This window comes from Neopelma chrysocephalum, unplaced genomic scaffold (genome assembly GCF_003984885.1).
Source record: "Neopelma chrysocephalum unplaced genomic scaffold, ASM398488v2 Primary Assembly neopelma1_73, whole genome shotgun sequence".
NCBI classification, from domain to species: domain Eukaryota; kingdom Metazoa; phylum Chordata; class Aves; order Passeriformes; family Pipridae; genus Neopelma; species Neopelma chrysocephalum.
In genome coordinates, this window is record NW_020897733.1 from 617,579 (window position 1) to 630,012 (window position 12,434).

Below are 12,434 nucleotides of genomic sequence, written 5' to 3' on the forward strand. Positions count from 1 at the left end.
TGCCTAATACTAATCCTTTAGGGGATTAGCACAGTTTCTTTCTTTCTTCTACGTCCTTCCACTGGGAAAGAAATCTCAGATGTATTTCAAGCAGTGCAGTGCTCAAAATCAACTGGCAGCCTGTGATTTCCCAAAACAGGGCCAGGCGAGGTGCTGCCTGGTACAGACAGTGTCAAATCGGCTCTCACATTTGCAGGGAGGATGCTGACTGCTGCACAGAGTTAAGTGCTTCGGCAGGATTCCCTATCCTGGTGCAGAGGGGAGTACAAAGGCAGGCTGAAGGGCTGCTGGCTTTCAGCTCTTTCCCTCTAAAGTCATGGTTATTGTAGTTGTATGGGTGTGTAGCAACAGTTTCACTTCTCAAGCCTTAGTAGCTGACTGAGCAAGCAAGGAAGTACATAACAAGAGTGAAGTTTGGGAAAGGGAAGATTGAAACATCCAGGAGGTCTTAAAGTACAAACCATTAAGCTCCATATTTTGACATTCTTAGCAAGATCAGGAAATATGTTTAAGTAAGTACTTCTGTCTTTTCCTTCCAGAGCCCTGTGTTGTGTAAACGAACTGATGGATGAAGATGAGAAGGACAGGGCAAAGAGGTATGTCAGGATTCACGCCTGGAGGAGAACTGTAAATGCTGTGTTGTCCAGTGCTTGACAAAGCGCTTGACAGTGCTGATGTCGAAGCCCCCATGCAGTTTACACTGTGTGTATAGAGGACCACAAGCAACATAATGAAGTCACCATTTTCAGGCTTCTCATAGTGTTTGACCACTCCTACCATGAGTTAATCAGCTGAGTGGTACTTAAATTACATTATTGTGCCCTCAGGATCTCACGTTATCCCATGGCTATTTATTATCTTGATGCAGGACTCCTGACCTGAGATTTTATTGGCATCAAGCAGTACTGCCCACCATAGGGTAGAATTCCCCATGAAACTTAGAGAGCAGTCCTGCTTTAGCACGGGTATGAGTTAGTTTCCCATCAGAGAAGCATTTGGCTCAGTTCTAATTAGTCATCATACACGAGTGCCAAAACAGAGATGGCTGTGAACATAAATGCTGGATCTGAGAACCTCCAAATGCCAACCTGAATATGAATGGAAATGCTTTCTGCATACCACACTCAGTCTAGATCACAGGAAGTATGTATCATCATGAACACACTCATAAAGCAAATTAATTACTCCTGGAAAATGTTGAATGAAAATAGGATTTTCTCAGATATGAGTATTGGAAAGAACATTTTGGAAGAAACTGAATGGATTTGCTTCCTCCTTTACTGTTTTTAATGGAGGAGAAAACCCTAATGAAACATTCTTAAATTGTATTAATGGGAGCTGGAAACTGGTCTGTGGTTCTGCAGCTAGACTCTTAACACAGTGTTTTGCTGGGACAGGGCAGTTTACCTCATCCTGGTTTGATCTTCTTTCATTCTGCTTAGTGGCATTTATGTTTCTGTCACTCAGGGCATCACGCAACAAATCTGAAAAGAAGAGGAGAGACCAGTTCAATGTCCTCATTAAAGAGCTTTGCACGATGCTGCAGGGCCATGGCCACCCTCTCAAGATGGACAAGTCCACAATACTGCAGAGGACCATCGACTTCCTACAGAAACAGAAAGGTACTGGAGGGTGCTGGCTCTGCATCTGCCCAGCAGACAGTGTCCACTCAGAAGATGAAAACTCTTTTTCCCAAGCGTCTCAGACCTCCAGAAAGGGCATGAGCCTAAGTGAGGGGCAGAATAAGGCACAGAAGTTGGCCTCAGGAAATGGGCTAGAGTGCTGACCAGTTAAATATAGACAGATTTGAAAAGATGCTTTTTAATGTAGAGACATCGTTTCCCTCACTGGCCTCCACATCCCCTGGCCTGCTTTGTACACTCTCAAACAGCGCATGAGGGAGGAAAAACTGAGGCACAGCACCCACTGCAAAAGCAAGGGGAAAGGGAATTATAAGCCATGCTCCCAGGTCTTTTGGATTAGGGGATGACTGGATGCAGCCTTTCCTGCTGCCTGGGCACTCCTGAGAGCCTGACTGAAACAACTCCAGAGTCACAGACACTCTCTGCTCACAGGAATGCTCTACCACTCTGAAATTAGCCCTCTGACCATAATTTTTGAAGGATATCTTCAGACCGCCCAAAATGTCTCCATTTCCCTTTCTTGATTTCTAATGTATTTGTATCATGATGACATAGAAAATGACTGTTGCATGCAAGAAAGGTTTGCGTGAAGAATGATCTGTGGATGATTCCTCTGAAAGCCCTCTTTAAAGAAATCTAGTGTTACTTGAAAAGGAAAAAAAATCTTAGTAGCATGACTCATGTTGCTTTTTTGATGTTTTCTCTTTAAGAAATCACAGCACAGACAGAAGCCTGTGAGATTAGACAGGACTGGAAGCCTTCATTTCTTAGCAACGAGGAGTTCACCCAGTTGATGTTAGAGGTAAGAAGAAATTAAAGCTGCATAGATTAGTGAGAAGTAATCAGTTCAGTGGAGTAGTTCAGAGATGTACAGTTCCTTTTCACCTGTAGGTCCCAATGCTAATGATTTCTACTCTTACTGGCACATGCAATACAAATCTGACAGAGACCAATGTGCTAAATGTGCTTTGCAGACACAGAATTAAAAATATGGTTGCTTCCCCTGAAAGATAAACAGCTTTTCATTTAGGAATGGAGACTGATTTGGCCCAGTTTTGGCCTGGTGAGAGAGGAAAAAGAGCATTTCCCTTCTCAGAAGAGCTGCTGGAGCTAGCAGTTTTAGGGAAAACTTGAAAGGACCTGAAAAAAGCAGAGCAGCTCTCTTCCTCCCACATCCCATTAGCCAGGCAGCATCGCCCTGCTGCCTCTGCAGCTGCTTGCTGTGCGCTGCTGTACTTGTGATGTGAGTGCTGTCTCTTGTGCTTGGATTGCCTTTAAGTGCATTCAGGAGAACAGCTCTGATACTCCCACCTCTACAATGCTTCCCTGGTCTAGAAACACCCCACAAGCCTACATTTCTCCTTTCTTAAGGCTGTGACTCTGGGTCTGTGCTCGTGCTCCTCTGGCGAGGACATCTCCTGCCCTGTGTGGGCAGCTGCTGCTCTTTGCCCCACCAAAATAAGGGTGTATGCTGGGCTGAGCTGGGAGGTGCTGCAGTGTCTTAGTTACTCCTTTTCATCGGGATGTCATGACTCACCTCCCTGGAAAAGTCTGTTCATTTTTTCTGGGAATCTCTCTCACCAAACAAGCTAGCTTGTTCCAGCTGAATCAAAACAAATTCCCGTCCTAGATGGGAAATGGCAGGGAGAGCGAGCCCTTTAATAACTGCTGGCTTGCTGGACTTTGTTAGACTTAAGCAGTTTGCTTAAAATCAGTGGGTTTTTTCCCAGAGAGGACTTATTTTGGGCAAAGGCAGGGAGGTGGGGGAGATGGTGAGTGCTGCTTCTTTGGCTCCCTGTATCTAATCTGCAGAGCAGCCTAACTGTGTCTTTAGAAGAGCTGGCTTTGTGCACGGTGCTGACCAGCTATTAAACCTCCCAGATCTTGATGTTAGAGAAGAATAGAGACAGACACTGAGTAAATGGTACAAGGAGATGTTGTGAAGAATAGGGAGAACACTCAAGAAGGAAAGCACAGGCAGTGACTTTAAAGGGACAGAGAGCTTTGACTCTGGGACAGAAACCACTGTGAAGATGAAAGGGGAAACAAAACAAGCCTTAAAATTGTTTTGTCACTAGCCTTACAAATCAGTAATTTAATCAAAATAAATAAGGCTTTAAATCTTCTCCATATTGTCCATAAATTGCTAAAAATAAATCATTGTATCATTTTTCCATCTCTGCTTATCCATCCATCCACCTATCCATCCATCCACAGTGCTGGGTTTGCCATGATGATATCTACCATCTCCTTACGCACTGAGTTTGTTAACTGTTGTGTAATTCAGAACACATAATGAAGTGACTGAAGTCACTGGGATTGTGTGGGTGTCGAAATTCTAAGCATCACTGTTTCGCTTCATGTTAAATAAATGCTCACTGGGTGAAAAATACAAGTCAATTTAACAATAATGAGCAAATAAGAATATAAAAAGAATGTTGAATTAGACAGCATGTATAATTTTTGGTTTTCCACATTGAACTATCATTTCCATGATTAATTTCTGCTAAGTTGAGGCTGTTGGAGGCATCACTAAAGAATCAATTAGCCTATTATATTCTAAGTTGTTACCTTTCATAATTCTTTTTTTTTCTTTTTTATCTGCCTATTATCATTAGGCACTAGATGGCTTTCTCATTGCTCTTACCACTGATGGGATTATTATTTATGTATCTGATAGTGTTTCGTCTCTGCTCGGACACCTACCGGTAAGTTCTGACCACTCAATATGAGGCTCATTCCCCTCCTTGATGCAACCTGTCAGTGCAGGCCTGGGGACTGATTCTGTCCCACCAAAGAGGCAACTGACTGTGGGGGGATGGTCAACCAACAAACTCTTAGGGAGTTTCTCAAGTTCTGTGAATAACGGGTTCTCTCTCAGGGTCTGTGAGTTATCTAAAAAAAATCAACTGTGCAAAATCACTGTACCCATAGCTCATCACTTGGCCACGCGTCTGAAGGATGGTCTGGGAGGTTTTTGTACCACCAGGTATATGGAAAATCTTATGGTTGTGAAATCTGTGCTGAAGCTCTTTTTAGATGATGTAAATATTATTTCAGGACTGAATTTGTGCTCTTCTAATGACATTGGGTTTTCCTACTTCTAACCCATAGTCTTCAGTAACAAATGTGTGGCCTCAGAGCTTTCTGGGAGAATTTCTAGAAACCAATTAGCTGTTAGATGCATAAATTTCAGCTTGGCCCCTCAAAAACATTTTTCTCTTAATCTGGTGCAAAGCATGAGGCACCAACAATACGAGGGCAAATTTGAGCACATGGTTAGCTGAATGTGCTGGTGTGCAAAGAACAAATCCGTGCTGACATTTTGGTAGAACCCCTTTAGTCAGGATGTGTGGGTTGATCAGCACTGAATCACTTGCAGGTCAAGATGATTTTGCCAGATGTTCAGCCTAGAAGACAAATGGAGGATGTGAGGAGGAGCTCTCTCACTTCTGTCATGCTTCCAAAGGAAAATGTTTCACATTTTCATTTTTAAATGATACTTATCATCATGTTACATTCCTGTGGTACCAGGGTTTCTTCTCCTACTTATATCTCCCTGAACTGAGGTGGCAAACTCTGGGACTCGTTCAACCTTCTGCAATTAGATAGTAACCCTGGGGTAAAATAACCTAGGGGTTGTGTTCTGCCCTAGATCCATCTGCAGATTGACTGGGCTTCCTTGTCTTAGGCATCAGCTAGACCGGCAGCGTCTGTGCTCTGCTGCGGGATGAAAAGGCGTGTGGTTGTGTCAGGCTGTACTGCTGAACATGACAAAGCATTCTTTTGTATCAGTCAGATTTGGTGGACCAAAATATATTAAACTTTCTGCCTGAGCGGGAACAGAGCGAAGTGTACAAGCTCCTTTCTCCACATGTGCTCATGACAGATCCTGTTGCAGCTGATTTTCTAAATGGTAAGCTCTGCTCTTGTCTGTCAGTCAGGGAAGTTTGCCAAAGGCGAACAGCTCCCAGGAGAGCCTGCACAGGGTTCTCCAGCTATTTAATTCTTCTGCCTGCCACTGCTGTTTTACTGTATTTGTGGGGTTTAGTGCATCACATCATCTAATGTTCCTGCGTGTTCCCAATACTTGCTCTTTGATTTGGGCAGTCTTTGTTTTACTGTCTGCTTTGTCCCATAGGACAGTGAGGTTGCCTCATTAGATGTTTTTCCTCAGGTGGGATGCTGGACTGAACCTGAGGAAGGAGTGAGGGCTTAGGGAAAGGCAGATGGTTGGAGAAATCTAGAAGGGTTTTGGCAGAGCCTGTATTCCTTAGGAAGCTTGCATGTCTCAGGACACAAGAGAAACCCTAATGTAACTTAAGCATCAGCATCCCTATCTGAACAGTCCATCCAGATCTGTATTGCTGGCTGCTGTCCCACCCCCAGAATGTCCCTTTCTCCTAGAAAATGTCCCCAGCACCAGAGCAGGCAGCAGCATCTTCCTGTCATCCACATTTTACCAAGGCTGTGTTGGCTTCCCTCTTTCCCAGTGGGTTCACCATGGCTGAGCAGCACTGGCCTCCCCTCCCTGCTGCCCTGTGAGCATCATTGGGAGCTGAGCAGCCCTTGTGCTGATGGTGCTCTGCCCTGAGGGTGGTTTCCCTCTGGCTGAAAGCCGCGTGGTCTAATCCATAGAGTTCAGACTTGGGGCAGAAAACTGGATGAGAGCTTGGCACGGTGCCCTCCACTGCTAATGGAGAGGCTTAGGATGAGTTTAGTGCCCTTTGGATCTGGGTCCTACTGAGCAGTGCCAGAGCAGACCACTGCAATGTCATGTAACTGCTTTGCATGAAATTCTGCAAACTATGAAGTCAGGGGAAAATCCCCCTGATCGGTATAGCCAAGGCTTCACTCCTGGAGTACTGGAGCGACTGCAAAGCCATTTGAGAAAGGGTGAGAATACATTTCCTTAAACAGAACCAGCTGATAATTGCTCCTAGTATTTATATATTTACTGTTGGGTTTCAAGAGTATCCCAGCAGAGTGTACTCAGATACCACAGCAGCAGGGTTGGTGTAAGCCCCTGATAAATTCAGTATGTGAGTGTGCTAAAGTACAGACTTCTAGTAACATTGCCTATGTCTCCCTCTTTCTCTCATTTCAGCAGAAAAACAAATAGAGTTTTGCTGCCATTTAGCAAGAGGCAGTTTAGATCCAAATGAACCCCTGATGTATGAATATGTGAAATTTGTAGTGGATTTTAAATATTTTACTCATGGTAAGTTACCGCTCCAGCCTACCTTCTTCACCTCTTTCCTTTAAATTATGTCCTTATCTGTAACATCCTAAAGACCTTGTTCAGCTGAAAATGCCCTGTAATTGTCAGGGATGGAATGAGCTGTGGATATATTGAATATGTTTTTCATACAAAAATGGTGGTGAGGCTGTTGTTCAGAAGAGTGCACTCTCCTGCATGCTGTGCCTAAAGCTGATATCAGACTGATAACACCTCCATTTGACCCACTGCCAATTGTAAAGCAGCCTACTTATTCAAATAACCGGTAAAATATGCTAGTCTGTTTCACTTGTGGCAGTGAAATGACACTTTACAAAGATTAAATAGTTTGATATACTTGTAAAATCCTGAATTTTTCAAATGTTGGCCTGGAGAAAGGCTGACAGGGAGACTGCAGCTGCACACTGTGAGCTGCTCAGAGCTGTCTTACTAAGCTCCCCCGCAAGCCAGGGATAGGTGGTTACGACTGTGTAACTTGGAACCTAAAGGGTCATGCTTTAAATAACGTCAGCGTGTATCAGTGTGGCATCACTTTGTGGGTAGGAGGAGTTGGTTGCTGGGGTGTCATCAGTCACTGTACCTGTCTTAACATGAAAAAAAAGCTCTCCTTCCTCACCTTCTTAAATAAATTGTCTGGTTGTGTCTAGTGCCTACACCCTCCTGTAATGGCTTTGAGTCAGCTATTGCACGAGCTTTCAGGTCAGCCACGGAGGAGCAGATTTGCCTCGTAGCGACTGTTCGTCTTGTCACACCGCAGTTCTTAAAGGTGAGACCCCTGTGCCTGCACCTCCCCTTGGTGTGGGGCTCAGCTGGTGCCTGGCAGTGGAGCTGCTCGGTGGGCGCGTGGGAGCCGTGCTGAGGCAGCCCCTCAGAGAGCAGCACTGAGTGTTTGTGCAGGGGGTTAGTAAAGAAGAGAGGACACTGCTGCGTTTGGGAGTGGGAGATGACATGAGTGTGTATTTTGGAAAGGTGAGGTATAAAGCGGGAGCTGCATTAGGGAAGAGGTTGTTGTGTGATGGGCTGTCCCAGCGCGGGCAGCCCGGGAAGCACCAAGACAAGGTGACCAGCGACACCACTGGGGAATTTGCAGCCTTCAAAGGCATGCATCCCAGCACCCTTGGGATGATATTCACATACCAATATTTGCAAAAAGCTGGGAAATTTTGCCTACAGAGTGCAAGATGAGACCCTTGGACTATTTATCCTAGCTCTGAAATTCAGCTCAGGGTAAACTATTCAGCCACTTTTCATCAGTTCATGCATCCATAAAACAAGACGTAGACATTCCTTAGAGGAAAATAAGTACTTTATAAGCACTGTATTTTGCTATGATTTATTATATCAACAAGATATATCCTTGGTCTTGATAGCAGGCTCCTTTTGTCATTTCATAGAATTAAATGTCTCAATGTGCCAACTGTGTTGCAGGAGCTCTGCAACGTTGAAGAGCCATGTGAAGAATTCACGTCGAGGCATAGTTTAGAGTGGAAGTTTTTATTCTTGGACCACAGGTAAGAGATTTGGGTTTAGTCGCTGAAGAATAAATAAACTGTAGTTTAAAAATAGGAAATAAAAATAGCTTTGTGTAGCTATTGCCAGAGATCCCAAGTGGAATAGTTCTAATTAGGTGCGACTGAGTAAGTAACACTATTGTGAACCTAATAGGCATCCTTAAGTGCTTCACTCTTTTCCGTATTTTAGGCAGGTAAGAAACCGTATAAAATACTGGAAAACATCTAGAAAAATGTTTAACTTCACCAAGATAACAAGTCATTGAAACTGAGCAGTGTCAGTCCTGTTCCCTGTATGGGTTTAGTTCTTTTGTTTTACCACTACAGCTTCCAGGCTCCTTCTAAATCTTTTGCGGTGTCAACAAGTTTTTGATTTTTCACCTTGAAAAATGATAGAATTTATGAAAATAAAAGAAAAAGCGGCAGATTCTAAGATTTAATTTATATTAGTTTTTGACAATGCCGTACGGTGGGCTAGGATTCAGCTTGGTGAATGAAACAGATTGGAACTGCTTTATTAAGCTGATTAATATAGGATTCATTTTCTTCAAAAGAAGCTAGAGGGTTTTATTCACTCTTTTACTTCTCTGTATTTGACATGTATGCATAAGCACATTGCAAAATCCTACTCTTTCTGCTATCCCTCCCCTTGTGAGCTGTGCAAAGATAGTCATTACTAGAAATAGAAGACTGGTAAAAAAGGCTGTAAGGAAAAAATATCTGTCAGGAAAAAACCCTAAATATCATCTGAACGTGTAGAGCAGGAAAGAGAGCACAAATATAAATTATTATTAATTTATAGCTTATTAATTTATTAATTTTATAACTTTCATTTATATAGTACACAAGATGTGTCACTCACACATCATGTTTTGAAGCATGGAGGAACTGACCCTTGACAACCCTACAGCTGATGCTGTTTAGTTTGGGACAGTCTGATCATTACTTGTGTATGGAAATCTTGCTGGAGTGGCTTTGTTAGACTTTAATTGGCCTGTCCAATAATGCATGTTTTCAGAATCAGCTGATTAATGTTAAGATTTGTGAAAGAGCCCTAAGCCCCTTACTTCACCAGTGGAGTGAGCTGCTGTGTCCCAGCAGCTCCTGTGAATAAGGTGAGCAGGAGCTACTTGGAAACCTGACAAAGAGTCTTCTGATGAATCTGGGTTATGACTCAGAGAGGAGTCTCCGTACCACGTGCTTGCAGCCACTCCAGTCCCACTGATATCCCCAGTGAGGAAACCATTGTTACTGAGAGGAAATTAAGCTGATGCAGATGCTGAGGCAGAGTTTGTGACAGCCCCAGATGCGAGTGGTGAGCTCAGACCCAAGAATGAGCATGAGATCGTGGGGGTTGTCTCATTTAATCATTGATTCAGACTGCTCTCCAGTACAGTCTGCAGGATGCTGTGAAATATTGCTGTTTCTTGCTTATTTACATCAACACAGGCTGCCTGATGCTGAGATATGCCATCAGCAGGGGCAGAGGGTTCCCAGCAGGAGCTGGAATCGGGACCTTTCCTGTCATGATCACAACTTAAATCAGAGTAAAGATAGATAGTGCAAAAAGGATTTCTCAGATCTGGAATAACATGAGAAAAACAGGGAAAATCTGTATTCTGGGTCTTTATGCAAATATGTGTAGAGGAAGAAAGCCTGTCAGCTTTGATAATGATCTGTTCCTCTTCTGCACTGTGGTACTGTTCTTATTTTCCCTTCATTTATTGAAAGAGTGCATCTGAAAGGCTCTCTGAAGACTGTGCATTCCCATTTGCACAGCGAGTTGCAGGTCTCAAGGCTGGAACTTAAGCTAACAAAACACTTTTAAGATTGCTCCACAGGCAAGGCAGCTCCTTGTCAAATGACAGATGAGGAACATTTTGTGTTTGCTTTCTCATATAAAGAGCCCTGGCAATATTCAGGAAAGTATAATACTTTCCTGATCAGCTTAAGTGTTTATCTGATGTCCATCTCAAAGACATTATTGTCTTGAATATAAGTATGTCATCAAAAATAGGAGAGGCAGTGATGCGTTCTGCCAAAGAGACAGCAAGGAAGGACACTTTCATAAATGCACATATTATCATCATTAACAGAAATCTGGGTCATATGAGGGAAAGGAACACAGTGCTCTATGAAAAGTTACTTGAATAAGTAAAGCTGCATTGTGGCAGAGACCACTGTGTACTCGGCACACTCTGTTTCAAGAGATTTGCTATTGAGAGGAGGACTGGCTTTCCCAGCTAACCCCTTGTGCTGGGACTCAGGAGCTCCTGCTCACACCTCGATCCTCCTGGAACTGCTGTTGAGCAGACCCCTAGCTGTCCTCCTTTTCTCCCCATTTCCCATCTGGTGCCAGACTGCCTGCAGTTGTGGGGAAGAGGGAGATTATAGACCTGCCTGGGCTCTCTTTAGTTGACTAATCTACGTGCACTGTGTCTCTTAGGAGTGCAAATGTAGAGCTGGGTGCCTTAACCAAGAGAGAACTTCCCACATTAATAACCGAGGAACTCAGGACTGATCCATCCAAATCCAAATGTACTACATTTAAATAACTTTTTGCTTCTATTCTTAGCCACTTTATGGCATTCACCTTCCTTAAGAGCGCTCAGCACACCAAGAGAAAGGCAGCGGGGGAGGCAGGTTTGATAAGGCACCATCCCCTTCAGCCTGCCCTGCTTTGAGTCGTTAACCATTTCACTAACACACCACCCCCTTATTCCTGAGAAACACACTGATCTTGGCAGGTGAGCCCCACACTATCAGCACATCCTGCAGCCAGAACAAACAAATCTAGAATTGACAGCACAGTAGTGAGGTAAGTCACTGCAATGTGCCTATCTAAATACTTCATTGATTCCTTATCTACCTGCCAAAGCTAAAGCAGTCCTAAATCAGCCCCATGCCTATTGCTATCTGTACTACCAGCACAGGAAGTTTTGCTGGCTATCATTATCCAAGTTTCTCCATGAGAGCCATTACTTTTTCTTTTGCCCAAGCTGGTCCTGACACACGCTGCAGCTTCCCACTTGCTCTTTCTTCTGCAGTTCCTAGCCAGATGACATTTACATCCAGCCTACTGGATAATTTTACTCCAGCTCCAAGTTGTTATGCACAGGAGCAGCCGTAGCGTTTCTCAAGCTGCGTGTCTCACAAGCATCCTTAATGAATTGAGTCACTCGCATACGTACATGCCTTTCTCTACACCCACGTAATGAATAGGCTATGAAACAGTAAACACACACCTTTTCATTTTCTCAATTTTTACCTCTCCCTCACTGTGTTTTTTGTTTTGTTTGTCTATGAAGATACCTTGTTGCGTATATGAAAGCCCATTCCTGATTTCTCTGCCAAGTGAACGAACGAGGTTTTTGTTGCTGGTATCACAGCCTATCTGCCAGGATGTCAAAGCATCAGGTTTTGTGCTCATTCCCTGCCCTTTGCTTCCTTTCTAGGGCTCCACCTATTATAGGATACTTACCCTTTGAGGTTCTGGGAACGTCAGGGTATGATTACTACCACGCAGATGACCTGGAGCTTCTTGCTAGGTGCCATGAACACTGTAAGTTCCCCTCCCTCTGCAGCCTGCCTGTCTTTGATCTCATTTGTCACTTGTGCAAAATCCTTTACTGTCGTCACAAAAGGCATCTTCTTCAGGGGCACAAGGGAATTCTGTCTTTCCATGACAGACTGTCATAGCTGATGCTTACCTGGGAGGTTGAAATCTGCAGAATTCACTCAGATCAGGAACTGTTTGTGCAGGTTTCCTAAATTGGCAGATATCTTGTTTGAGCACAGGTTGTCTGAGATTAATAGATTGGAAGTCAAAACTTTCCCCTCTCTGCCCCCAGAGGGCAGCCCCCAAACCCTGTGAGTTTTGTTGATTGTCACAGTTCATGGGTTCTTGCTGTTCACCTTGGGCTCCAGAACCAGCCATGGGGCTCAGCTCACCAAAAGGCCTTCTGAGAGCAACATTTGGTTCACCTACCTGTGCAGTTAGTTGTTGTGAACCTCACTTACTCGTTAGTAAAATGTTTCTGA

At 43.9% G+C, this 12,434-nt stretch overlaps 1 protein-coding gene across 7 annotated transcripts in view; it reads left to right on the forward strand.

Moving 5' to 3' along the window:
• PASD1 (PAS domain containing repressor 1) overlaps positions 1 to 12,434 on the forward strand; it is a 102,190-nt gene that overhangs the window by 72,640 nt on the left and 17,116 nt on the right. For 5 of the 7 annotated variants that reach the window (XM_027687029.1, XM_027687028.1, XM_027687030.1 and 2 more), the window contains exons 3-11: positions 540 to 596; positions 1,468 to 1,622; positions 2,354 to 2,445; positions 4,262 to 4,351; positions 5,439 to 5,559; positions 6,751 to 6,864; positions 7,530 to 7,648; positions 8,311 to 8,393; positions 11,849 to 11,955. In XM_027687029.1, coding sequence (XP_027542830.1) covers positions 565 to 596; positions 1,468 to 1,622; positions 2,354 to 2,445; positions 4,262 to 4,351; positions 5,439 to 5,559; positions 6,751 to 6,864; positions 7,530 to 7,648; positions 8,311 to 8,393; positions 11,849 to 11,955 — 913 coding nt within the window. In that variant the 5' untranslated portion in view covers positions 540 to 564. Of the gene's footprint in view, positions 1 to 539; positions 597 to 1,467; positions 1,623 to 2,353; positions 2,446 to 4,259; positions 4,352 to 5,438; positions 5,560 to 6,750; positions 6,865 to 7,529; positions 7,649 to 8,310; positions 8,394 to 11,848; positions 11,956 to 12,434 lie in introns of those variants that run through there. The other 2 variants (XM_027687031.1, XM_027687033.1) reach the window with 2 other exon arrangements.